The 27,643-nt window shown below is 42.5% G+C and overlaps 2 protein-coding genes across 2 annotated transcripts; both read right to left on the minus strand.

Moving 5' to 3' along the window:
- Window positions 1-3,539: 3,539 nt before the first annotated feature.
- Window positions 3,540-7,490, minus strand: LOC120802695 (ATP-sensitive inward rectifier potassium channel 1-like). Its single transcript, XM_040150778.1, has 2 exons — window positions 7,316-7,490; window positions 3,540-5,376 (listed from the first exon to the last, which is right to left on the minus strand). The coding sequence occupies exons 1-2, from the start codon at window positions 7,330-7,332 to the stop codon at window positions 4,239-4,241; spliced, it is 1,155 nt and encodes a 384-aa protein (XP_040006712.1). The 5' UTR covers window positions 7,333-7,490; the 3' UTR covers window positions 3,540-4,238.
- A 5,371-nt stretch (window positions 7,491-12,861) lies between these two features.
- On the minus strand, window positions 12,862-27,624 carry foxred1 (FAD-dependent oxidoreductase domain containing 1). Its single transcript, XM_040151191.1, has 11 exons — window positions 27,285-27,624; window positions 26,614-26,834; window positions 24,962-25,072; window positions 23,647-23,765; window positions 23,386-23,480; window positions 22,029-22,130; window positions 20,371-20,447; window positions 19,176-19,336; window positions 17,217-17,346; window positions 17,001-17,105; window positions 12,862-15,344 (listed from the first exon to the last, which is right to left on the minus strand). Exons 1-11 carry the CDS (start codon window positions 27,442-27,444, stop codon window positions 15,090-15,092), a joined length of 1,536 nt encoding a protein of 511 aa, XP_040007125.1. The 5' UTR covers window positions 27,445-27,624; the 3' UTR covers window positions 12,862-15,089.
- Between the last annotated feature and the right edge of the window lie 19 nt (window positions 27,625-27,643).

Here is a 27,643-nt window from a genome sequence, read left to right on the forward strand (position 1 = left end):
CATCTCATCATTCAGCGGGGCGACGATGCTAAAACCCACGGCCAGAGCAGCCAGAAAGCTTCTCGGGCTGAGGAGGGCGGAATGCCCTCGACCGGCCGAGTCAGTCGCCTGATCTCAGTCCGACTGAGCGGCATCTCGCTGGCCGAGGACCAGACTACAGGCAGGGGGGAACCCCCGCGACAACCAGGAGCTGAAGGAGGCCGCAGTGAAGCTCTGGCAGGGCGTCACCAGGGGAGATACCACTGATGTCTGTGGGCCAGAGACTTCAGGCAGTCGCTGGCGGCAAAGGGTTCTCCACACGATACTAAATGCGATGATTCAGTTTGAATTCCGAGTCTGTCCGACTACTTCTGAACCCCTCAAATCCGGGCACTTGTGTGTTAAAAGGGACACATCTCCCACACAGTTCCTCCTATATTGACAGAAAACCAGCTCAACTGAAAGCTGAGACTCGGCGCTTCGACGCAGTTTCCGTCATCTTATTTCAAATCGAATGTGCTGAAGCTCGGGGCCCGAAGAACAAAAGATGTGTAACCGTCCAAATACTTGCAGCCCGGACTGTATATTTAGTCTGTCTCCACCACATGGGGGGATCCAGCGCGATCGTTGTCAGTGTAACATTGGCTCCATCACATTAACAAACACATGCTGTACCTTCCACTCAGTCCTTTCATCTTTCATCTGGCTTTTTTTTTGCTTTTTTTTTTTCTCTCTCTTTTCAGCTGCCTCAGACTCGCTGTGCCAATCCCTCTCAACTGTTCCGTGCATTGTTATGCAGATGAAGCCCAGTTAACTCGCCTCTGAAAATCCAAATGGGATGAAAGCCCGTTTCAGCAGTCTCTGCCTGGCTGACGGAGATGCCAGAGCCGGTCTTAAGTGAACAGCCCGACCCGCTGCTGGGGACACCCCTGCTGAACGACGGGGTGATTGTATCGGGTGGGGGGGGGGGTTGTTTTGTTGCCGCTGTCTGCCGCTGCCGTCGGTAAAACCGCAGGGCACTGGGGAGAAGTGGGAACGTCAAAAGTTTGTGGGCTGAACCTTTTCAAACATGCCTGAGCGTATGAAAGAGGAGACTGCTGGCAGAACTGGGGCAGTTTGGAATTTTTTTGTTTTTTTTGTTGCAGAATTAATTGTTTATTATAATAACTTTATGCCAGTCAGATTAAATCATAGCTATGCTCTGATGCTCTTCAGTGGCCGGGCCTGCTGTCACAGTTTTTTACTTTTATGGCATTTGTTTACCGCCTTTACGTAAGAGCGGAGAACAGGCAGGAGTCGTACCAAAAGCTGGGTTTGACGCTGGGTTTTACACGACACAGGTCTGGCACCGCTGAATCATCGGGATGGGTCCCGGCTGCCTCTTACCGAATACTTTCACTGCCTTTAGTACTAAAGATAAAAACCGGCTGTGGTGCAAGAAGAGTCGAAATGCAGCAAGGTTAAAAAAAAAAAAAAAAAATACCCAGCATTCAAGCTGTTCCGCTAGTAAAAGTAAAGAGGTATTACCAGCAAAATATAATTAAAGTATCAAATGTAATTGGTAAGATTGGCTGCTGTCAGTGTTTTATTACTACATGTTATATCATCAGATTAAGAAGCATTTTAGTGATGTTTGTCAAGTGTGAGCTCATTTTAGCTGCTTTATACTAAGGATTAATTTTTTTGTATCATTATTTCTTTCTGGATTAACTGACTAATCCTTTGGTCTAAAAAAAAAAAAAAAAAAAAAGATGTGAAAAATTTCCCAGAGCCTGAGGTGATATCTTCAGCCTTCGTTTTTGTCCAAACTACAGTCTAAAACCCAGCGATATTCAGTTTTTAGGTCATAAAAGACAAAATATTAACATTGGAGAAGCTGGAACCAGAAAATTGTCGTTATTTTTTCTGGAAAAATGAATCAAAACCATTATTCAGTCTTCGAAACGGTTGCCGATTAATTTTCTGTGTGAATGACAATTCGCCGCGGCTCTACTTTAAAGTTTTATCCATATAAAATTGAAATCCTATTTTAGGTGTTGATCACATGTTGTGGACGAAAACCATTCATCTCAAAAGCAAAGTGCAACCAGAGGCGTCGAATAAACGCAACCGGGTGAAGAGTCCGGTGTTTCCTCTTGAAATGCAACGGAGCAGAAATGTAAAGCAGCACACGATGAGAAATACTCAAGACAGGGATAAGTACGTCAAAGTTGTACTGATCGGGACAGTACGTCTTTTCCACCGCTGACAACCAGATCCTCAATGCGGGAGACACCGGGAGACCGTGTTACTCCATCACTTGCTGTACGTTTGTGAACTGTTACCTCGGTAGTTTCTAATAGTCCTTCCTATTTTTCTCGCGTAGCGCTTCCTTTTCAAGTATGAGGTTATTCGCTCATTTTGATTTTTTTTGAGGATCAACTCGCAGGCTTGGAGAGTGTTCTTCCATACTTTTACTGAGGTACCATTGACGTTAATGACAGGAACATCTGAACACATCTCAATAGTTTGAAAAACGAAACTTGCAGTCTACTTTTACCTTGTCGTGTAATCTGCACGTCTAAACGAGACTTTCAGATATGTAAGGCACCCAACGCCCGCTGGGTCTTGAGCATCGGCGCTGTTACTTTGAAGGACTGTCAGCAGTGCCGATGCCGAGTGGGTGGCCCTAGGTGAAATAAAAAAGGAGTGCGCGGTATTTCCTGCAAACGTGTGCCAAGGTTTGTGAAACCGCGGCTCGACATCTCAACCGAACCGCGGGTTCGGTTGAGATGTTCTGACCGTGGTATCTGCGTCGTACACACCTCCGATTCGTCGACAAGCTGGGGGATCCCTTCATCAGTGTCGGCAGTGGCAGGTAGCCGCAGTGTACTGTGTCCCCTACCAACAATGTGTGCGCTGCATTTGCATTAGAAATCTCTTAATGCCTCTTTGACCCGACCTTGGTCTCTGGGTTAGTCCATCCCTTGCTCAATAGTGAGAACAACAGAGTCTCTGTTGGGAGCATCTTGGCCATAAATGTCAACAGGCATGAATGTTTTAGGGCCCGTGGCTGCATCAGCACGTTTCTGCATGTGTAATGTGGTGCAGGTACACTCCTTAAACATTCCTAGAAAAACCACATCGCTACACGTGAGTCCGATTCAACGAAATCAAACACAACAGGGGATTTTTTTTTTTTTTTTTGGTTTTGTTTTGGTTATGCTGATTCAGAGTGCGTCTGCCTTCAGTGATACTTCAATATCCCCCTGTGGCATCAACAATGCTCATCCCATGCTATCTTGTTCAATCCTACTGTATATAAAATCTTATAAAGTATGAAGTTACCGGGACCTACGCTTAAAAGTAGTCATGTACGATAATTCCCTCTCAAATGCGCTGGAGTGGCAGTATAAAGTTGCGTAAAATGGAAACGGTCTATAATAACCAAAATTTTCGGATGTTCCTCCAGAACAAAAAAGACACCAAATGATATCAAAAACCCGCAAAGAAATACCAGTAAGTCAGTTCTTTGTGGAAAAAAAGGTTTATTCTAACTAAAGATGTTACTTTCCCTGAGAACAAGTTTCAGTGTTACACAGCATGATCTACGAATTGTAGACTGGTCGCAATTAAAAAATCATCGCATCATAGCAGCTACGTTCACAGTTTTCCTAATTATCAAGGCACGCAAGATGTGTCAACAAGACAAAAAACAGCATAGAATTAGCGTTTTAGTAGGATTAATGAGAAAACTTAAAAGGCCTGTCCCACTTTTTTTTTTTTTTGTCCTCCCCCAGCCTTTATGGCACACAGTTTTTCATTATAACAGGCTCAGGCCCTAATCTCCTCAAGAAGTACCCACTGTGCCAATCGGTATTTTACCCCTTTCATTTCTCTTCGCGTCCAAACTTCAATCCCTCTTCCTCCAGCTTCCACACATTACCTAGACAAAGTCACAAGTCCCGCGGCGCTTCGATTGAAACGAGCAGCTTAGCCCTCGCTCACGTCTGAATTTTTATCCAGACAGTTTAACAACTTTGAGTATTTTTTTTGCCGTTCAAGGCCAAAAGAGTTGACAGTAATTCACGTGTTCACTGGAAGAAGCAGAGTGACAGAGTATTTCTTTCGCCAGTATACACGGTGAGGTCTAAGACTCTAAAAGTGAAACTCTGGTTAAAAAGGAAGTAACGAACACGCTGCTTGTCACACCTTATGCCCAACATCCTGATTCACGACGCTTTACTTTCAGTCTGAGAACGAGTCCCTTCCCTACTCGTTCACATTTTTGTGATGTCCACGAAATCGTGAATGTCAATCACCTGAAACCCCAGGTTGTCGATCCCGATCTTCTGCTGGTTGTGGGCGTTGTGGTTTCGGTGGTCTGCGTCGGTCTCGAAGCAGTGGACGCAGTGCGGCGTGGTGACCCGGACGCTCTTGGAAAAGTTTGAGAAGTCGACGCGATACTTTCCCGTCTTGGTGCGGGAAATGATGGGCAGAAAACTGTATCCCCACTGAATCTCCTGTGGGATGTAGGAGGTTCGGACTTGACAGGAGGAGCTGGTGGACTCGGCTGTCCCATCCAAAAAGACCACCAACTCAAAGTCCTGCTGGGGGAGGGTGTCAGCTGACAGCTCGTAGAATGGGCTCGATCTGTTAATCACATGGTAGAGGGTCAGAGGGCAAACAAAAAACAAGTTATCCTTGCCAGCGTCAACCGTAAAGTCAATGTCCACCTGGTTCAGGATGATGGTCTCTCCGTCCGGTGTGGTCGTCGTCCTAAGCAGCTTGCCGTAGATCTGGCTGCCGATTAATAGGGTCTTTCGAAGGTTGGCCACTCTGATCAGGAGGCACAGGCTGCCTTTCTTCAAACAGATGACAGCCGTGTTGCTGAAGGTGACAGTCTTTGCCCTTTTTTTGGGTAAGGAGACCTTGGCCAAGATGACGCCACACATGAAGCAGTTGATGAAGACTCCGATTAGAGACTGGATGATAATGAGAGCTACCGTGCCGGCACAGTGCCCAGTCAGCGCCCTGCCGCCATACCCAATTGTGGTTTGGGTCTCTAAAGAGTAGAGGAACGCCGTCGTGAGGCCGTTAACATTGTCTATACACTGGACGTGTCCATCTGTACGGTTCTGTCCAGTCAGATCCCCGTTGCTCTTTGCGATCCAGTACCACAGAAGGCTGAAAATAAACCAGCTACCTGTGAATGAAGCCACAAACAGGAGGAGAACGAAGCGCCAGCGGATCTCCACGAAGGTGGTCCAGAGGTCCAGCAGGTACGCGAAGTGGTTACCGTATTCAATGTTGCCAAACTCGATGTTGCAGCGCCCGTCTTTGGTGACCAGGCGTGTTTTGCAACTTCGGTGTCCAGCTGACTGGATGTGACCTTGGAGCAGCTGGAACATCCTGGAGCTGGGGGGGCAAACACAAGATTAGTGCAAAGCTGCATCCACGTAATTCAGACCAGGAATTTATTTATTAATACCGGTCAAGTCAGTTTTCCCAAAATCAGAATTCTGCCTCAGAGGGCTTCACAATCTGTACAGCATACAACGGCCTCGATCCTTAAGCGCCGGGGATAAAAAGGAAGAAACCTCAAGAAGTAGCTGGTTGAGCCTTAAACAGGTTATGTAAAAAAAAAAAAAACATTGAATGTTTTCAAGTATTTGATTATGTGTTGTGACGAGGTCTGTTTCCCCATCGATTTGTGTGTCCTGATAAGGGACTTATCCCTTATCAGGATAAGTCCCTTATATTCTATTCTGTTCTACATTTTTTTCTTATGATCAGCAAATCCCATGAAAAGAAAAAAACTTTAAAAACTATTAAAATCCACAGTTCCACATTCACAGTCTTGCCGCCGTAAATACCCACTGCCGCGCTAAATGTTAATTAATCCACAGTTGAAAAGTTGAAAAAAAAAAAAAGTGCCCCCAACAAATGCACAATTTATTCCTGTCTGAGTGAGCTTTGCAAAAAGCTACGGTGCCCTGCTGCTTTTGGAAATCACCAAACTTTTTTTTTTTTTTTTTAAATGAAAATATATTTGTGACCTGTTTTTAAAGAATTGCACCTTTGGAAGAATCCATTGGGCCTGGGGGCTGAATGCCACAGACAGAGTAGGGACGCTGGACAGTACTGAGAGATGGACCAATACGGTCTTGGTACCGTTTTTTGGTCTGTTCCTGGGATTTGTTAACGGTAAGAAAAATGTAGAAAATCGCCAGCCTTATCTTTTACCCAGAAACCCACCTTAGCCGCAAAGGCCAACACTACACGGGAAACACTGTTCAAAAGGGAAAACAATGGAATTCGATCTCACGTCCGGCGGTTTTTAGCACTACGGTGTTCAGGAAAAAATGGCAACTGCCACAGGCATCCGCACTTTCGGCTGATTAATGGGCGACCTGGCTTCAAAAAACTCCGCTTCACGGATAAGAGTGGCGTTGCACATGTCAGTCGGAGCGTGCACATTGACTGGCAGTGAACCGGGGGCATCTCATTCTCCTTAGTCCTCATTACAATAGACGTGCGCTTGTTTAGTACAGACCTACAGCGGGATAAGGCGGATTCGAACGTAGGCACGCAGGTGTATCATTTATTTGAGGGTAGTGTGCGGTACGTACCGCGTGGTCCGCTTGGGGCCCTTAGATAACAGCCGCTGATTAGACTCAAGACTGACGTTCAAGAAAAAGTTGCCTGTTTTGAAAAAAAAGCTCGAAAGACGCACATTTTTGGAATGAAGTTTGTCACACACGAAGACTAATCTTATTAATAACCCATTTTATATCTTTTTTAACTTTCTAACAGAGTGTAAAGTTTCTGATCACCCATACAGTAAGTGAACTCATTCCAATCCTCATTACATATTCTAGGACTCCTATTTTTACACCACTTTTGCTGTTGGTCAAACCAGGAAAACTGCCTGTGCTACCGCTGCTTTTTTGTTTTTGTTTTTGTTTGTGTTTTTTTCCAGTTATTAGGCCTTAATAAGGGTTTACAGAAGCACTGTAACCAATGGATTCCTTTATTTCTTTGAGTTTCTCTGTTACATATTTGGCAGAACGACCAGTGAACATTCTGCCAGAGACCACGATGAGAAAACTAGAGAAAAAAAAAAAAAGCATCTTTACATTTATATGTAATCGCTTAACTATATAAAATGTTTAGGCAACTTTTTCTTCTAAGCAGCTGTAATCCTTAAAGTAAAACAATACTGTTTGGAATAGGTTTTAGACGTGTCTGCGCTGCTGTAGAACTGAAAACACACTTCAAAGTCTAATAAGTAAAGTTTCACACCCTCAGTTCTGTAGAAAAAAAAAAAACCCAGAAGAATTTAGTTTGAACGTACCTGCTCCCTGAGACCATGGACCCAGACTGCTCACTGGATCTCTCCTGGAACTTCAGACTCCTTTCTTTTCGCAAGTGGCCATGGAGGCGTTGGAAAGATTTTAATCCACAGTGAAATTCCCTAATCCCAGCCACATGTCACCATGTACACTGGCTTCATACAGACACGGGAGCCAGCCGGCGAGCTCCCAGTGGGCGTCAGTTCTCCCCGACTGACGGAGCGGCTCCCCTCCGTCACTCCACCGAGAAGTCTAATGGTACAACCGGTGACTTCATCGGCACTGGACTCGTGATGGCTGCTGTTCTTGCCTTTGTAAATGTCCGACCAGCATGAGGAGGGGAATATGCTGGAAGCGCAGTTTGGCGAGAAAGCCCCTCAGTGCCTTTGTGCAGCAGAAGGTGCATCTATTGAAGGGGCCAACGTGGCCGGTGGAGCACCCATGCTGTTTTTGTTTTCCACCCTGAGAACATTTGGGATTTGCGTCGGGCCTCACAAAGAAATCCCTCAATTGCATTTCCCCCGGTCCCCATCCCCCACTTCGAAAACCCGCAAGGCTGCCTCGCATTTGCATCAAAATGAAGAGCCGCAGGGAAGTGCTTGCCATATTCTGACGGCTGCACAGGGACCTCTTTCATATCTGCGGAGCATATTTCCACGGTCTGTTACGATATGGAAGAAGTCCGTACGTTTGCAAACTAAAATCAAGCACAGAACTGCACATAATATACTGCGGACTCATTAAAGGAAATGTTTGGCATCTTTTGGGAGATATGCTTATTTGCTTTCTTGCCAAGAATTAGATGAGACGATTGATACCACCCTCGTGTCTGTGCGGTAAATATGGAGCTACAGGCAGCAGCAGGCCACTGCCAAGGAATTACAAAACTGTCTGACAGACAGACAGACAGATAGAGAGATAGACAGATAGACAGACAGACAGATAGAGAGATAGACAGATAGATAGACAGACGGATAAATATATAGACAGAAGGATAAATGTGGTGTCAGTTGGCTCAGTATTCTTTTTGTGTAATCGTGCTGACAAACAAACCAACAAACAGACACGGGTGAAAACATGACTTCCCCGGCGGTTCGATTTCTCTTTTTAAAATGACTGGGTTTTTACAAACCGATGCACTTTTCCGCCGAGGGCCATCCGCACCCCCGTCTACCGTCACCATGTTACACTCCGAAACTCGAAACAATCTGTCGTAAAGCCTGCCAAAAGACCGGCGGGGCATTTTCTTCCTCACCGCTTTCAGGAGTGTCCATGTGCTCGGTAAACCCAAGCTTCCATTGTACAGTATTATGCAATTCCAAATCCCCAATACAACAGTTTACCTACTGTGCAGCAGCTAAAATGTTTGTTCAAAGTCACAGTTCAACCATCAAAGAGGAACAACGTTTTAATTTTTTAAATATGTCTTCAACACGTACAACAGAAATCCAAAGAAACTGTCTTCTGAACTCGGATGTTTTTAATTAAACGTTTTCTGGAGATTTTTTTTGTTGTTGGATTGGATTCAAATTATGCTCATTTAAGTTTTTATAGCACAGACAGTTTCATTTTGTGGTTGTGGTCAGGGCTGTAAAAGCAGGAAAGTTCACCCTAGCCTGAGAAGTGCTGCTTGGTGTCTGCAGATACTACTTTTTTTGTTTTTAACCGTCTGCGAGATGGAAACATAAAACCACTTTAGCACCTACTGTGTAGTTTGATTATCCCGTCACCTCAAGTCTTGCTTTCAGAGCCTCATTAGAATATTTTCACCTCAAAGACAACCCTGTTTCTCTAGTGAAACTCTTGGTGTGGCTTTGTCAATGACTGTGTGTTGCATGTGTTACTCGGACGCGTTTGTGTTTTTGCTGGTACGCTGCATATTGCTGCAGGAAGTTAAGATGTGGAGGAGGCTGGTCTCACTATGTGTGTAAGTGGGGAGGAGGGGGGGGGGGTTCAGAAATTCCTGTATAGTTGCAACAGAAAACCACAATAGAGTCTGTGTCATTAAATCATGGCCCACTACGCAAATGCTTTTGTAATTCTTTGTCCAAAATAAGAATAATGTTATTCAGGAATGGAAAGTAACTAAGGACATTTAGTTAAACGGTGTACTGGCATATATTTTTGAGGCACTTATACTTTAATTGAGTATTTCTACTTTAATGCTACTTTATACCTCTACTCCAATGGATGTCGGGGGGGAAAGTCCCACCACATTTATTTGACGACAGCAGTTGCTTACCTTTCAGATTAAGATCCTTTTTGCTTTGTGACCCCCTCGCGAAAACGTCTTGCCTTGTCCTCGTTCAAAATATCTATAGTCAGGTTTTCATCCATACGTAGCACGATTTTAAACCGAATCGCCCAAAAAAAAAAAAAAAAATCGCCAAAAGAAAGTGCAAATGGATGCATGCTGTCCTACTACACTACTGTTGTGTAATTGAAACAGCACCAGTCAACCCGCAAGTGGTAGAAAACCATGTAGAAACTGGGGCATTTCCGTTTGCCTCGTGTTTTACTTTGCGCTACAGTGCCCCCATTGCTCCACGCAGATCCGATGTTTTCCTCCGCTGCTATTTTCCGTCTCTTTGTCGGAGTCGAAGCTTCGGCGGACGTTTAAGTCACGTTTTCCTAGTCATCGGGATTTATTCCTTAAGTCTGTTTCCGTTGCACTTTTGTCACGTTGTGTTTTAATCGATACACGATAGAGGCATTTGGCTTCTAAACTTCTCAGAGGGTTTCATTTAAATGCATTTTCAAAGCCAAAGTTGTAAAACTCGGCAACATATGACCAAAAAAAAAAAAAAAGCAGAACTTCTGCTTCTCTTCCCTTCTCTCCAATTAACCATCTTACAACCCTTAAATTTATCTTGTGACCCTTCAGACGGCGCTTGACCCCTGTGTTGGGAACCGATGCTATAAAGTACCTATAACTGTATATAAAGCAGTTAAAACTAGCTCCACCTCAACCAGCTAAAACAGTAGAATTCTGATTCGGATTTTGTCCCCATTGGACAGAGCAGGGCCAGCTGTCTGCTTCCAGTCTCTGTGCTAAGCTAAGTTAGCAGCTTCATATTTATTGTACGATCATGAGAGTGGCTTTTGTATACAGCCCGGGAGTGACGTTGATTTTGCTCTGAACCCGTTATTTGCATTATTTTATAATATACTAAATAATTTCATTTAGTGAGATCACAGTAATCAGCCTTATTAATAACCCGCATGGCTCGTTTTTGTGGTAAGAATATTGAATTTATATTCCTTTCAAAGGTCGACCCCTCACACTTTCACACACTAAATTATGTAAGGAGGTATGAGTGAGCAGTAAATTATATACAAGGCCTTATTATTCAATTCATCCCGAGATTTATACAAGATATCCATTGACTTAGATTCTTTTTTTCTTTAATATAATCAATACGTTGTTAACACGTTAGTTTATGATCAATCACAGCCTCTAGGGAAGTTTGCCACAAAAACTCTTTTAATTTCAACATCACAGATTTATATGCAAGTATCCGTATCAATTGCTGTCCTTTTCCCAAAAAAAAAGGATATAGTTTTCTTAAAATTGAGTGACAATTAATTGACATCAAACCAAGTTTTGATGTTTCCCAGCTCCCTTTCACCAGCATACAAAAGTTACTTTAAAATTTTTCCCAGAGCAGAACAACCGATATATCAGTCTTCATCTAACTCTTGGCCAGAAAAGCAAATTTCCCAAAATGTAAAATAATGTCTAACATAATAACATTAATAATACATTAATAATATTATTATAACAGCAATAATAATCGATGACATTTTTCTACAACACAGGTACTTTTACTTTTGATACTGAAGTATATTCTGCTGATAATCAAACGTGCAAAGTCGTTACCGTCCGGCGGAAAAAACGCCATTTTAAATCCAAAATAACTCACGTGTGAAGATAAGACTCTCCTCCAGTGGCGTCATGTTTAAGGGCCTTAATTGGCTTATACGGCGATATGTCGAGCTTGTGACTTAGTTAATTAGCTGGAGTTGTTTTGAATTAGCGAACGCTAGCCTACACGATGTGGACGTAACGTTAGGTGTTAAAGTTATTTCAAAAGGAGTCTTAACGATAGCTGGCGTACTCGCTATTCCAAATTTCACTCGTACAACGTGACTGTTACAGGGCTCTGCGAATACTCGTTTAACGCTACTAGCGTTACTCAACTTGAGCTTAGCTAGCTTAAGTGCCAACTTAACGTTAGCGCCCGTTGGTTCCGCTTTCCTCATGCTAAGGTAATGTTAGCGAGGCTAAAGCTGTCATAGCCACGACGTAATAAAACAATTTGCTTTTTGGTTTGTTTTTGGGTCATGAGACTAATGAGACAACAGCGTAGGCATTTAGCTAAAATGGACCAACGTTACGTTAAGATGTCGTTACACGGGAGGTTCTGCTACTGTTACAGTAGCCTCATTACGTCGCTTGGGAAGGGGGCAAAATACCAAGCTCACTCACCACGACAGAAGCTGAACTGAAATTGTAAAACTGTAAATGATGGTTTTTTTCTTTTGTTCGTAGGGGCTGTGAAATCAATGGATAAATGTCATCTCTACATCATGGCCTTTCATTGTCAAAAACGGCCCTTGAAATAGCTTTAAAGCGCAAACACCACATTCATTTTATTAATTGCCACCCCCCACCCGTTGCCTTTATCAGCCAAGATTGTAAGCACTAACATTGGATAAACATCGTAATCTCATGGCAAAAGACCAACCAACATCACAATTTAATGTATGCACCTCATTAATCCGGCATACACCCTGGACTTTAAAAGGACATTAATATCGTAAGGGTATCCGGGTCTTGAATTCGACGCTGTAATTACTCGTGTTCTACAGGAGCATCTCATTTTGCCTCTGGATTATAATATAACTAATCATCTTTCAGTTATAACGGCCCCATGTGGTATTTTCCTACCCGAGTGACATTTTCATATTTGAATTTGAAAGGCTGAAGCTTTTTTTTTGGAATAGGTTTAGAATAAACAAATCCCTTCTCGGTACGTTCTTTAAATTATGCTTTTAAAAGTACAGAAAGGCCTGATCTGCTTTCCCCCCTCCGTGGAGACTTACTCTTAACATGATCACTTTTGGACTGAAAAAAAGAAAAGAAAAGAAAAAAAGAAAAGAAAAAAAAAAAAAAAATCACACTTTTCTCATACAATTTGCCTTCAGTGTGTGTCGAGTGGTGTGATGCTCCGTGCCGGTTACTTGACATGAGAAAAAAAATCAGCACAGAAATGGCTCCATCTGGTGCACAGTTTCTACACAACGCCTCAATCCCTGAAATACCTGTAATATTGTATGTTGCCCCACATGCAGTACTTTGAAATCTACCTATCTGGATCTGTCTGCCTTGACTTCCCCCTCTTGGAAATTTTAAGACAGCCTGAACTGAATCGATCAGACAGCTCTCCAATGAGTTTATTTTCCGTCGGTCAGTTGATCCACAAGAGAAGTTTAAACCAGCAACCTGAATTCTACATCTGATTTTTGTAAACCCCAGAAGTAAAAAAAACTTTTTAAACTTTTATTTTTATCAATCCAGGTAGAATAAAATATTCCAGTGATATACATTTTTTAAATTTGCAGTAGTATTCAGAGCTGCTTAAATTTCAGAATTAAGTATGGAGTTATTTGCAGGAAATTTGAAAGTTACTCAGACCTTTCTTTAATTCCTTAGCCGGGCAGCGACATTGTTTTCATTGAATTAGTGCTTGTACTATGCATTTACAATAAATTGAATCTGATCCCTGATCTGTATGAGCAGCAACACCTAGAGAAGACATGCAATGACGACACAACTGAAGCCCATTTTTCTATAAAAATGTTGATTATTAATCAAATTTGATCACACTGACGCATATAAATACACAACAAATTATCAATTTATATTGACTCAGGAGTGAATCAGAAAAGGTTTGCGTACTGATACAATAATGAATACACAATTAACTATAAAAAGTACCAGAACGTAACAAATATATCTTACGGTGTAATGTAAATCAATACATCAGGGAGTTTTAACAAAAACTAAGCATTACATTGTAAAGCTATTGTACGGGTTTGCATTGTACTGTAATACAGTATACATTATGTATAGTACATACATAAAATCATCTGAAACCAGAGTTGTTGCTGATGTTTCCACAAACATTTGTGCACTTGCCAATGTACTGCACAGTGGCACCTCACACCCAGTTTCAATGGAAATCAAAAAAAAGCAAAACTCAGGATTTTGGTAATTATTACAGTTCATAGTGTATCAAGGGTCTTCTCACCTCCCTCCTCCCCATCCATCCATCCATCCATCCATCCATCCATCCATACACACTAAACAGTTCTCCGAATGGAGTCCCTCCAGTCCAGTATTTTTTTTTTAAAGTTTCCTTCAACCGATTTCTTCAGGAAACTTCTTCCTCCAGCTCAAAACGGAGTAGGCATCGCTCACACGAGCTTGAAAGTTGGTTCCCCCCTCAGAAAAGGCCTCGAGGTCTCTGATGTGAGGTGCGGATTGATTATACAAACATTATCGTCATCGTATCGTCCTTGAAAAGCCAAGGTCGCTCAAAGCTTTGACCTGAGAGATGTCCTACAAGCTATGTAGTTTACCAACAAAAGAAAAATGTAAAGATAATCCCTATTTAGTACGACTTCAGCCTTATTTTGTTTCAATTTTTGGAATCATTTCTATCGGTTATGATAACATTGCACTGCACTAAAGTCATGGCTGAGATCTGGGAAGTCTGAAGATGATCTTAGCCAGATGATCTCAATCCAGATGATCTAAACCACTCTATTTGGAGATAAAAATGCAAATGAGCGCAACTGAAATGCCAGTAATACTCCCTCATTGCTCAGGAAACCTGGGCCTGCACAACTACAGAGGGTCGGTAGGTAAAAGCTGAGGCAGGAGGCCAGTCTGGAAACTTTACACTGGACGGTTTGGGTGAGAATTTCAATGTTTGCCTCTCTTTTCTCTTTCAAATAATTTTGTCTAATGTGGGGGATTGTTTAAAACCTGTCGGGCCAAATGAAATGACACAATTCCTTGTAAAACGCCCACCATAACAACACGTGTAATTGTTTCCTGATTTGAACCTGTCGACAGGACAATTACCATCTGCAAGCACCTTACAAATCACTGTTGCGTAAATAAAACTGTTTACTGAGTCGGTCGGGGTTAGGTAAAAGACTGTGGTCAGTTTAAAATGGCTACTCTGACCACTCGATGACTACTTCTAACCAATCAGACAAAGTCAAAGTCAGGGGCTGGAGCTCACGGCTGTCAATCATCACGTGAACGCACCTCTGGTCGACTACTCCTCCTGCGCCGAGGCTTCGAGCTAGCGTTAGCTGCTGGAAGACACCGGAAACGAAAAAGCGATCTCCCGTTATAAAGTCTGACGTTGACCCATCCATCCACCCCCAGCATCCTCCCTCTGCGGGCCCCAGGTCATATAACAGTGTTACACTGTGAATAATCGTAACTTCTTGAATTTTAGAAGTTTTTGACACTTGAAAGTGATCTTGAACGTGTTCGCTGAAACAACTGATGCTGCTAGTCTTCTTAGGAAAAGAGTCTTGATCGTCTGGTACCACATTCCCAGATCTCAGTGATTAATTTGGTGTGTACAATGTTATGATTACTGATGGGAATAATGTTCATGCAGCTATGAAAATAAGACCAAAGTTGTAATAGTTTTGCACTGGCTGCAGTGCGAATGGCAGGTTCGAGATCCTCTACACGATGTTCCTCTCCAGCACGGGCTCCTGGGCCAGAATCCGTCTGAAGCCGAGTCCGCTCAAGTCCAGCGTTTTAAAGCTTCCATCCAGGATGACTTCCGCCACAGCACGCCCCACCGCGGGGGAGTGCTGCAGGCCGTGGCCGCTGAAGCCCGTGGCAAAGTACATGTTGTTGACCAGCGGGTGCATACCGATGATGCCGTTCTGGTCAAAGGTGTTGTAGTCGTAGTAACCTGCCCACGCGCTGGTCACCTGAGGGGAGGAACAAGAGAACGGCGGCTAGTGTCATGTTCACGTCATAAGGTTTGGACCATAACTACGAGCAATCGTGTCGGAAGAATCGTCAGACTCCTAGTGGTAATTCTAAGTCGGTGATATCAGGAGTTTCTGACAAGTACGGAAGAAGTGTCGACGAATTGTTGGCGGAATGGCTTCAAACGCGCCAGCACTGGCAGTACATCTAAATAAAATCCAATAAAAACATTAATTACGCGAATAAGTGAATTTTGAATGGGCCTATACACGGTTTCTTTGCATCGCGTTTCACTTGTTAACGAACTGTTCCAAAAATACGTAACACACCAATCTGCTGACGTTGTGTGAATGCGGCATAAGAATTTCTACGCCTATCCATCTAATTCTTAAAACGCCGTTTTCGTGTGAGAACAACTCCACATTAACGTCGTTTTTGTAGAGAACTCTGAGTGCGGCGACACACTTGAAGAAGAGAAAAATGGCTTCCGTTCAGTGGGCAGACGGCAAAACGCAGCTAACATCTGGTACACGCAGCCTGGATGACCAAAACATTGTTTCACGACCCAAACGTCACCTGACAAAACAGAAATACAGGTTAGTGATAATGGCTGTACGATAGGTGGATAGATAATTGATATTTAAAGTGAGCGATCCCAGAGAACGTTTGACATGAAGGAAAGTGACTGGGCCGCTACAGACACAGTCTCCACCTGTTACGCCTCTGTTGAGCATCCTGCTCCGTGTCATCACCTGTACTGCGTTTTATTGCAGACGATATAGTTGTTCTCATTTTCTAATTTTCCTCTTCCAGTTGTCAGGCAACGAAACAAGTACGAAACAGGAAACGCTCCCGTGTGGAGCTTTTGACCTCTTCTGGCAAATATGGAGCTGCCGCTCTATGAGTTGGTCCCCGTTTTGTTTGTCTCATGTGCGTACACATTGCTGCAAACAGCACTATCCCACTGACCCACAGGTGCTGCAAACATATTAAGATATGCAGTAATGCGTCTGCAAAGGCTGGGAAGAAGAAGAAGAAGAAGGCTGCCAGCACGCACGTAAACAGTGCAGGATTTTAAATGCTTGCAAAAAATCGGCTTCGCAAATGATTCATGAAATGCACCCAACACATTTGTAAGAGCTCAACGGTGCACACGGTGTGTTTTGGTGAGTAACACTAAATGCAAACATAACTTTTGTTTGTTTACAAGAAAACTCCAAAGGGCACCTTTAACGTTTCTGCCACACGGCCCCCCCCTGGCCCTCTCTGGGCAGTTTACATCATTGTTTAGCAAAAGCTCCGTTTTCCCTGTACACACTGAAACACCAAGCCCAGCATTTTCAGATTGATCTACTCTGGGGGCCGTTTTGGAAAAGCTCTGTTTTCTGGGGAAGAAAAACACTGGGACTGAAACATATGCACTTTTTATATATAATAATAATAATAATTATAGTATTTTAACTGGAGACTCTAAATTTGATCTACAAATCTGTGGCTTCCGACAGCTTCAACAAAAAATGACCAGTATTGGCTCTCAAAAATACATAAAAACAACAATGAAATGCTGGGAATAATTAAGTGAAGTGGACTGACATACTTGTAGAATGAAACCTGGTATGACGGCCAATTGTGGAAAAAGGTCTCCCAACCCTCACCTTAAGTTTCTCGAAAGCAGGAACACGATGGGCCAAGCCTGGCCAGACCTTGTCCTCAAAAAACTGGTGGTCCACGTCTAGATTACTGGTATCTGGCTCCTCCGCCTGACGACAGACAAATGGGAAAAAAAAAAAAAAAACAACTAGATCCTCTATCAAATTTTCATTCTCATGTGTAGAAATGGTCAGGGAAACAACTTAGAGAAATAACAAAACCTCCTCCGGCGATGCCCCAGCGATGTAGTTCCCTCCTAACCCCTCTCTTCTGAAGTAAGCTCCAGAGTAATCAATCAGGAGGGGACTGTCTAGACCTGGACCATCAGGACAGTGGATTACATACACATACCTGAAAAAGAGTTGTGCAGGCCTCAACATTAAGTGATATCTTCACTTTCTCACATACAGTGTGTTCTTACTATCCTGCGTAAACAGCGCTTCCCTGCCCTTGAAGCTGCCGATAACGTATTTCATGCTGACACTAGGTTCATTTAATTTTTGCGGCGGAGTTTTTGGCACGAAAATGGTCAGAGTTTAAGTGCTTTAGCCTGAGGTTTTTACTCCTGTCTAAGTGGAAAAGCCTCTACAACAGCATTTGGATGATCCTGAGAGCTCCTTGAGGCAGCGTGAGGAAGGATTTAGCGAAGGTTTTAGAGAGAAGCTGACGCTGGTTTGAGTGCAAAAAAAAGGAGGAACGACCTTAAATACGACTTAAAATATAGGACAAATGACAAGACACATTTGTATTAAATGTATACCAGATATATATTCAAAATAATTTACTGGTCTACTGCTGGACTGCTGTCATTGGTTCAAGAAAACATACAGTAAACATCCGTACATCTCAATTAATTTTAAGAAAGCATAAGAAGTCAAAGTATTTATTAAGTTGTTGGACTATTAAAACAATATCCTATTTGATCACTGCAAAAACTCTAATTATTGAAAAAAGAACTGATCTTATACACTGGCAATGTGACAAATACTCCATTACAAGTGAAAGTCCTGCACTGACAAGCTTGCTTACTTAAAATGACAAAAGTACTGTCAGCAAAATGTACTTAAAGTATTAAAAGTCAGAGTACTCGTGTATTATCGAGGCTCCCTTGATGGTGCTGCGTTACACACACGGTACATTTATAAAATGGATAGTTCCGGGTCCTCGATTATGATTGGCTGAGGCGCTATCGAAACACACACACAGACCTGTGAGCGCACAACATCAGCATTACTGCGCCAAACAAACTGTTTGAAAAAGTCAGATTTTGTTGTGTGGATTCTTAAAAGAGCAGACGGCACCGGGACGATCTACACCAACCACTGCATGCGAAACAGCAGAGAGCGTTTGTGAAGCAGCTGGTGTAGCTCAGGAGGTCTGAACCCGCTGCACCCACGGCGTCTCCGCTGGACTTGGGGCAGCACAGTGAAAGTGGTCTGATCATCATCTGTCATTCCCCAGTAACAAGGGCAGTGAAAAGAAGGGCTTCATCATCATATCCTGTAAAATTTTCTATCCAATTGTACATTGTTTAAACTTCACCTCTCCGGCACTCTGGTGGTGCAAAACCACACTAAAATACTGATTTTTTTTTTTTTTTTTTAAACGAGTGCATAAAAGAAAAAAAACTTGCATAATGGCACCACCTACAGGCCACACTGACACAAACCACACTGACCCCCGAGACTGGCTCCTGATCCCATGTTACATCACCAGTGAAGTTAGACCACGGGGACCATGGAGCGATTTCTAATCTGTGGGAGCGTGAAATCCCAAGATGCTGACACTAAAAAAAAAATAACGTCAAGCAGAGACAGAATCAAAAGGGCAGAAACCAGGTTAATACTGTACAAGGAAAGAATGGCTAAATTAGGACAGCGAGGTGTTTGTCATTGCTTTGGCTGTTCTCCACGATTAAATTGGAAAAAGAAAAAAAAAAAAAAGTGCCTCAGAGGTCAAGTTAACTTCAAGTGCTGACTTAATGGTGTGTTTGAAGGTGTTCAAATCACATTTTTACCCTCGGTGGGCCAAAGTCCTCACACAGTTCATCGTATGTGGTAGTAAACACCCTCAAGTTAAAGCTGACAGAGTCCAGATAAAACTGTCAAAATACCAATGACACTAATGAAAACTAGACATTTTGAAAGCATTTTGTTATCTGAAGGGAAAATATGACCCACCTTTTCCGAGGCTCAACGGGCAGAGGAATTCCAGCGATGGTGTCTTTAGGGCCGAGGCCAATTCCCAGCATCTCCGACAGTTTACCAGAAAAGGCTCCTGCTGCATTCACCACAATGGCACACTCCACGGGCTGGTACTCCAGACTGTTAGGCATCTGCACCTGCTCGACACAGGCCGAGATCCCATCGTTTACGACGCCGTAAAACTGCTGTTCCTAAAGCAAAGGACTTCACAATCTTTGACGGCGGATTAACCGTATTATCCCAACCAATACTCACTAGACTGTGCACAGGCTTCAAAGAGATGTTACGTTTTTTTTTTCAAGTTGAAAAGTGTATTATTGAGTAGAGTATTATTGGCAGTTTAAGACACGAACATGCAAATTCAGAGAGCTTCTTAATGCCCTCTGGATTTTTTTGTTTTTTTTACCCAAAACAAAGATATAAGGCTGAACAAAGGTGCCCCCCCCCAAAAGCTGGAAAGCATATGAATGAGAACAGAGTATATCGGACTATATCAAACAATTCTAATAATCCATCAATTCTTAAAGTCATTTATCAAGCCAAAGTAACAAATATATTCAATCATTTCAACTAAATATCTTTCAGTATACCTTTATCTTTTGGTTTTGGACTGTTGGTTGAAGAAAAAAAGCAATTTGAAGACGTCACCCTGGGATCTGGGAACTTGTGATTGGGATTTGTAACTATTTTCTGACATTTTATACGCTAATATATGAATAAATTTGTGATAATAAAAAAATAACCATTAGTTTGCAACCCAAAATCATATGTTTATATATGATTATATCGTATGTTTAATAGAAGAGTGAGTCCTTTAGTTTAAAAGTCTTCCCTAGGTTTCTTCATATTTTTCCACATCAAGTGCTAACTAGACCTGTCAGTCAATATGAGAGTGAGAAGATGGTCCAGTCCCGCATTTTTTTGCAGTTTCGGCGGCGCGGACACACTTTAGTCTACATTTGGATCAGACAACTGGACAACCTGACTGACTGAGTTTAGAGAAGTTAATGTGTTGCTTCACAAACCCTGTTATTTATTAATCTGAAATTGCATAACGAGCGTTGGCGATCATACAAAACATTAACTTAAAAAAAAAAAAGTAAAAAGTGTTCAGTGACACTGGAATATACTGTTGTCAAAGATGTAGACAGACACTCATAGCCCCACTTACTTTGACAGATTTTATTCTCCTGAACTCCACATGTTCACCATCAGCAGTCGTCATCATGTTTACTGTATATTTAAAATCTGTGGAGGAGATAGACATCAATACCAGCCAGCAGCTGTTCAAAACTGATCAATAAGCCCATTCCACATTCACACAGGCAAAAAGGAAAACACCACACGGGTAAAAAAAAAAGTCCCAATGTGTATCCAGTGGAGTAGACTACATATGTCAGTTTTTACACATTTATATCCACATTTAAATGACGTCAGAGCTGCCAAAAAGTACCAGATATTCACTTTTAAAATGACGCCACTGCCTTAGGATCAGTGCTGGTTTAAATTCCTGGGCCTGAGTTTATCAAACTGCTAATAGTAGAATCATCTTCATTTGTTTGTCACATTTCCTGAACTTAAAAATGTTCCTGCGCTGGCTATCAAGTGGCTTGCTCCTACTTACAGGTAAGTGTAAAAGTCACCTTTAAAATCAAAACTCAAGCGGTCACATTTCTGATCAGAAGGTACTGCCGAACTCTACATCTGCCATATTGTACATTGTCTCAAAAACAAAAATCCTTGCAGTTTATTCTGCAAGAACATAGTTATCTTCTTTTTTTTTTAAGTTAATTTTATTTGTGTGACCTCTTTACCTTTGAAACTAACAACCATCTAATACATTTATAATGGGTAAATGTATAAACGGGGATTTAATGAAAAAAATGAAAAAATAAATTCGGCGGTGAGACATTCTGATGTCAGTAGACGAGGTGCGTCACACAAACCATTTTAGAGATTTTATATTAATTTACACAGCGATTGAAAATAAAATCAAAGCCAGATTTATTCTTTTTGTTTGTTTGCACCCTGATAAATGCCAGAAAACGAGAAACGTGGTGTAACATCCTATAATAACAACTTAATTATCCGGCTTCAGCAAATCTATTGTTATTATTATTATCATTATTATTATTAGACAGAAAGCTGAGGCTTTGTTCCTGTTCTGCAGTCAGTCATCGAGAGTCTACTCTCAACCAACTAAAGAGACCTCTGCAGCTCTCCTAATTTTAAAGAGCATTTTTAAGTCAAATTTCTCAGGTTCTTTTGTTTGTGAGTAAAAGTGAAGGATTTTTTCTTTCATCCTTCTTTCCGCTGTTTGATAAGTACAGACCCAGTGGTGTAAGCAACAAGAATAAACACACAAATAAAAGAAACTTTTAGTTTTTTTTGCAGAATAAAGCTTAAAGATTTTTTTTTTTTTTTAAATCCTTGTATCCGATTTGCTGTTCCTACTCTGAGCACTCGTGTTATTACCATTAGATTCTACTCAGTTGTTCGGGTCGGACGGCTGTCTGTTTTTACACAAAACCCAATCTGACATGAACACCGGATTAGAGTACCTCAAAAGGTCAAAATGCAGGTTTACGCCAGTTAAAACAAAAACCTTTTGCGCCACAGTAATCGCAGACAGGCGTTAAGACTGCAGGGTTGGCGTTCTTGTGTCGAAATAACTTGTTGTTTAACATGTTGGCCCTGTGTGTCCATTAGATAACAGTGATAATGGCAAACTGGAGGAATGTGGAGCTCAATAGTGAAGTAAGTGGTTTTTAAACAAACTCTAAGAAAAACAAGACCCATGCGTAAAATAAGCAGGAGGCCGTGACGAACCCGTAACTTCTCCGCAGCACTGGATGACTCCCATTGAGATGGCCTTCCTTCTGAAGGCGTTCAGCAGAGCCCAGGGGTCAAACCAGCCCTCGTTCTCCAACCCTGGAGGGCAGGACGAGTGGAAAATGAAAGTCAGAGCCGTTGGGTGGGCTGATAACATCCATGTATCGGGCCTCATGGTGTCATAACCTGACAAAGGCCTTGCAGTGATCAAAAACCTGTTCCTGGATTTACAAAAATCGCTCAGTGTAAATGAGGAACTACAATGTGGCATGCTTTTCAGATTAATGCTGAATGTAAGATTTGACTGACATGAAATTACAGTGGAAGACATCAAACATCTGGTACAATAATGAGGAAAACACATACCGGCTAGCTGCGATTAGGAGGAACCTCAGTTCTAAAGGTTCCTAAGGTTCCTAAGGTTTTTACGCCTCTTTGTCAGGCACAGATTCGACGATTTCTGCCTCAAACACATGCGCTGTATTTATTAAACTGCTGCAGTTCACATTACTACCAACAGTAGGCAAGTGAAAATATTTAAGATATTTGGTAAGTTCAATTCAAGACATTTAATACCTTCTAAGGCCTTTTTTTTTGTTGAGGAAACTAAATTCAATGCTTTTTAAGACTTTTCAAGAGCTACAGATACCGTGTATAATGATTTGCGTTTAAGTGAAGATCACGCTAATAGTAAAAATGGACACGTTAACAGATGCTGATTATATTTTCCACTGGATTTACTAGTACTGTGCAAATAGCAGTGCTCACTTTTGCGATAGACGCAAAGAAGACGTGAACTTGGCCTAAACGGTATTTTACAGGGTTACATTCAAACACGTTTTTTACTTTTTTTTTTACAGAAAACCAAATGTCATTAGCCGTAGGGTAGTCTCACCACAAAAATGTCTAGACAGCTACACTATAGGTGTCTAGAATAACTAATAAAAACACACATCTGATTCTTAGAGAGAAAACTAGAGCAATAATTATCTCTGAACATGTGTAATTATTTTGTACCAAGCAAAAAGGGGGAGCTGAGGAGTTGTGGCCTGTGTTCATTAAACTTGACTTGAACGTGACACCACAGGATACAACTGCATTCAGCTCCATCCATTCTGGTGAGACGTCAGCATTTACAAGTTCGTTGAGAACCGCCGCACACATTTGCATCGCACCATCTTCTCACCAGGGCGAAATCTGGCCCCGATTAGCTGATATCTGACTGTTATCTGCCCCGGACTCAATTTGGCAATTTGTCATTTGTGCAGTGTTACATCAAATATCCCTACACCTTGCACTCCTGTACGGCTATAATAAGCAACTAAATAGCGGGTCATGCTTTCCTTGGACTCACCATATGAAGCAAGCACCACACCGTCTGTGTTTATCCACGGAAACTTCTCCTTCAGTTGTGCGGGAGAGAGAAGTGAAACTTTGGCTCCAGCGTACCTGGAATCACATCATTAGATAAACGACTGCTACTTAACTGCCTCAGCCCTGCAAGCGGAAAATCTCCATCTCGAATTTCTGAATGGAAACGTTCTCCGTTTGGAGGAGTTGATTTCTATCGCTCCCATATCAAACAGTTCTACTGGATGAAGAAGAAAGTCGGCACCTCTGGGTGCTGTAGTTCTCCTCCATGATGTGAGCCACCTCCTGGCTGGCCAGGAAGAGGTATCCCGAGTGGTTGAACTGCAGGTCCACCTGGTCTTCATTCAGCACGCCCAGGTGTTCCTGAGAGGAGACAGGGGTGTGTGGCAGTCAGTCACTTTGCATTCACTAACCTACAGAGACAATTATTTCTACACTGAAAAAAACTGGAGAAAGTTACACGACATGTAACGGGGTCGCGTGATGCTGCCTCCGGCAAACGCACAGATACGGCGTGCACTCCGGGGAGCTGTGGCAGTGCTGGGCCTATGAATAACATATTTGTCCTCGGGGTGGTGCTACAGCATAGACGGTTGGGTCGTTAAAGGAGCAGTTCAACATTTCTCACATCTGTCCGTTAAATATAACGCTACAGCCAACGGCCCGTTAGCTTAACTGAACTAACTAGCCTATTTCTTGGCCTAACTATGGCCGCCGGCCGTAGCCTTACATTTAACAGGCAGCTACGAGAGCGGCATCGATCTCCCCAATTAACTCTCCACCAGAAAGTGAATTTGGCTCTGCCATAGCATCAACATCTGGGAAGCTCATCATGTTCAGACAGCTGATGATTCGACTCTGTGGTCATTTGTCAGGTCATAGTTTTTTTGGGGTTGTTGTGTTGCATTATAAAGTTAGGATTGACTTTTTTATTTCGCTAAACTAAATATTTTTGTATTAAAAAATTTATTTTGCATAAAGTGGTATTATTTTAATATCCAGTCATTCATGTTATTTTAATACTCAGTTTTTAACTACAAAAATTTACAGTTTTGCAGCTCTCGTCTGCAAACTACAGAAAGAACTTTTCCCTCTGTAGGACACAATAACTATTTCTATATATCAAGTAACCCGGTTAGGAGGTTCTACATTGATAGTATACATGTCATTCTACAGATATTACAGTATCTCTAATATGTGCTGATAATATAGTGTAACTGTTGTGTAAATAAGGAATAAAACAAGTGTGAATTAGTTTCCATCTTTAAAGCTAGATTCGTGAATTTTAAATGTAATTCTCCCGAGACAGGCTCTAAAGATACCAAATGTTGGCAAAAAATACCAACTAGCTGCAGCCTGAATCCAACAATATCAGTGACCGACATTGTTCAAACCTCAGCCGACCTACAAGCTGCCCTCGCTCACCAATTAACACCACATACACTCTGAGCACCGTGTGTCACTGTCACGTTTAATGATTCGAGGGACTGCTATTCATTGCCAGTGTGCAGTGAGCCGAGAGAGGCTCCAGCAGCGCCGGTGACTCCAGCGTGACCTACATTGACGTTCCTCAGGAAGTCTGCGGACGCCAGGGAGAGGTGGATGTTCTCGGGCAGGGAGAACTGCTGTCGGATCCCCCCGGCGGAGAGCACCGTGGAGGCCCTTGAGTACTGGAGAGAATCGTAAGCAGGAGAAAACTTGTTAATAAGGAATATGTAGGAGTAGAGGCCTGTTTTATACTATGCTGCTTATCACTGAGCTACTGTCAACACCAAGGGTTTGTTTTTTTTAGTTGTTCAGCCAGTATTTTGGCCTGCGGTCCCTCTCTTCTCTCGCACCATTAACAGCAAATCTACATTTCCACCTTTCATAGACAGAACTTTTTTTCCCCCTTTGAATGACATTTAAGTCTCATGTTAAACATGTGACACAAAATTGAAAAAAATTAAATGAGGTTCTCTTAAATTAAAGGATTAAAAGGTTTGAAAACTCCAGCTCCGAGATGTTCTGTACTGTCACGCTGTCCTGTCATTACTTCAGCAGCTGTATATCAAAGTGCAAAAAAACTCACATCTCTTCTCTCATTCAAATCTTGTAAACAAATCACGATCCAATAAGTTACAATAACCTTAGATATTCCATAAGTACACACTAACCTTGGCAGGAAAGCTTTTAGGTACTATGCTCTTTTTAGATGGAAGGAAATGCAAACTCCCGTGAAGTTAGATTCCTTAATTTCTCCTGGCAATTAAAAAATTTAATTATCTGATGTTTTACATGATTCATTCAATTGTTTTTGCTAATTTTGTGTCATTCGTGGATCTCTGGTTCTGGTATAAAAAAATCCTTATCCAGGGATAACATGTTTTCCATCTTTCCAAAAACTTTCACAGAGATTCAGTCATCCACTCGTTAAATCCTACCTCGCTGCACACTGTTGAAACACTATGGGAGAACAACTTTTGTCTTGAAATATCAGATGTGTTTTGGGATGAGTGTTGGCATCAGGTACACTCCTCTTCTATCTCTGCTGGTCTAATACAATCTAGGATTCTTCACTGCCGCAACGTAGCTGCTGTCCGACTTTTTAAGAAATGCATTTATGGGGGCATCGACCCTGCCTGGGACAGGTGTCGTCAGTCTTCTTCTACCTATATTTAAATGTTTTGGACATGCCCCGCTTTGCACAACTGCGGTTGGCAAGAATTCAGTGCAATTTCACATCGTGCTCTCGGTACAATTTCATCGCAGTACCTGTAAAACCTTCTGCAGTTACTGCTTCTTTTTGGACTGCTTCTTTTTGGACCCTAATCATATTACCAAGACATAAACAAAACAAGAGTTTTCTTTCTCTTTAAACTCTTTTAGCTATACCACTGACTCTTGTCAGGTCCCCTTGTGGCTTAATGCAGGTGGGGAAGACAAAGCCCAAGTTGAAAATTAGGAGAACGGGTCTATCTTGGCATCACAATGTGTAAAGCAAAATGCAGGTTTCACAGACCATGGCCTGATTACTGCATGTTGTAATTATCCAATGAGATGCCTTGTAAGGTGTTTGAAGATGTATATACAGTTTTTTTTTTTTAACACATTATTCATATTTGCCACCTGATGAACGTAAGTCTGTGTTTGGTTCTCCTCCTTCAAACTGATTCCATTATGGAAAATGGGCAGTAAATTATGGATTAAGTCCCAATACGGGGCGCCTCACCGTCAGGTCCTTCTCCACCACCACAACTTTCACCCCTCCTCGCACCCTCTCCCTCTGCTTGAGCCAGTAGGCGATGGACCAGCCGATCACACCGCCGCCAACGATCACAATGTCGGCCCTCTCCGGAGGAAGGTTCGGGTTGATCTCAAAGGGACTCCAGCTGCTCCCTGGCAGTGCGTCCGCCGCCTTCTTCCTCATGGCTGCCAGCTGCGCCTCCAGATCTGAGCCAGAAAAGCAGAAACTTTATTCTACTTCATCCTTATGTTGCGGATGTTGACTCACACTTTACAATTTAAGAGCTCTTCTAAATCTTTAGCTGTCACTTTTCAATTCGGCGCATATAGTAATTCACATTTTAGAAATTATTTTAATATAACTACGGATGTAAATGGGCTAGCATAGCGGGAACAGCTGTAAAAGTTCACATTTAAAACAAACAAAGAGAGTCTTGGAAGATTGTATGCATGCCGAATTGTAGAAGGGCTTCTAATAGTTCATCAGGGAGTCTCAGATATGACATACAAGTTGAAAATACTTGTGGATAAACAAATAATTAAATAATCTGGGGATTTCTGAACGTTTGCTGAGGGTAGCTGTTATCGGCGTGTTCTTCAATGACTGAGTAAAGGGCACTTGTCAGATAATACCTTTGACCCCCCCCCCCCACCCACCTTTAAAGAAGTCGCTTCGGGCAGGTCTGCCTGTGCTCAGGCTTTGACATAGCGTTAAATTTCCGTGCAGCCCCGTGTGCCGGTCGCCTGTCACCCGTCTGGAGACTAGCAGTCCGTGAGCCGTCCGCGCCTTCACATGCAGCCGCCGCCACGATGACATCGCCGAGGGCTGGTTGGCTAGCTTAGTCGGCTAAGGGAACAGTGCCGAAACGCCGCGACAAAACCTCCCCAAAAACAGCCGTGTGGACAAACTTGCGCGTCTCTTCCCGAGACATGGGCAGTCAAATCTTTAATCTGGCCGCGAGGTCGGCGGCAAGAGGAGTCAAAACTAAACGAGGACGCAGCCAGACCGGTTTCGA

The sequence above is a fragment of the Xiphias gladius genome, chromosome 17, assembly GCF_016859285.1.
Source record: "Xiphias gladius isolate SHS-SW01 ecotype Sanya breed wild chromosome 17, ASM1685928v1, whole genome shotgun sequence".
NCBI classification, from domain to species: domain Eukaryota; kingdom Metazoa; phylum Chordata; class Actinopteri; order Istiophoriformes; family Xiphiidae; genus Xiphias; species Xiphias gladius.

Excerpts from the sequence above, each read along its gene's own strand:
- foxred1 (XM_040151191.1), bottom strand. The coding sequence starts at position 27,444 with ATGTCATCGTGGCGGCGGCTGCATGTGAAGGCGCGGACGGCTCACGGA. Across the intron at positions 26,835-27,284 it reads CCGAAGCGACTTCTTTAAAG|ATCTGGAGGCGCAGCTGGCA; the intron begins GTGGGTGGGGGG and ends TTTCTGGCTCAG. Across the intron at positions 25,073-26,613 it reads TGGTGGAGAAGGACCTGACG|TACTCAAGGGCCTCCACGGT; the intron begins GTGAGGCGCCCC and ends GATTCTCTCCAG.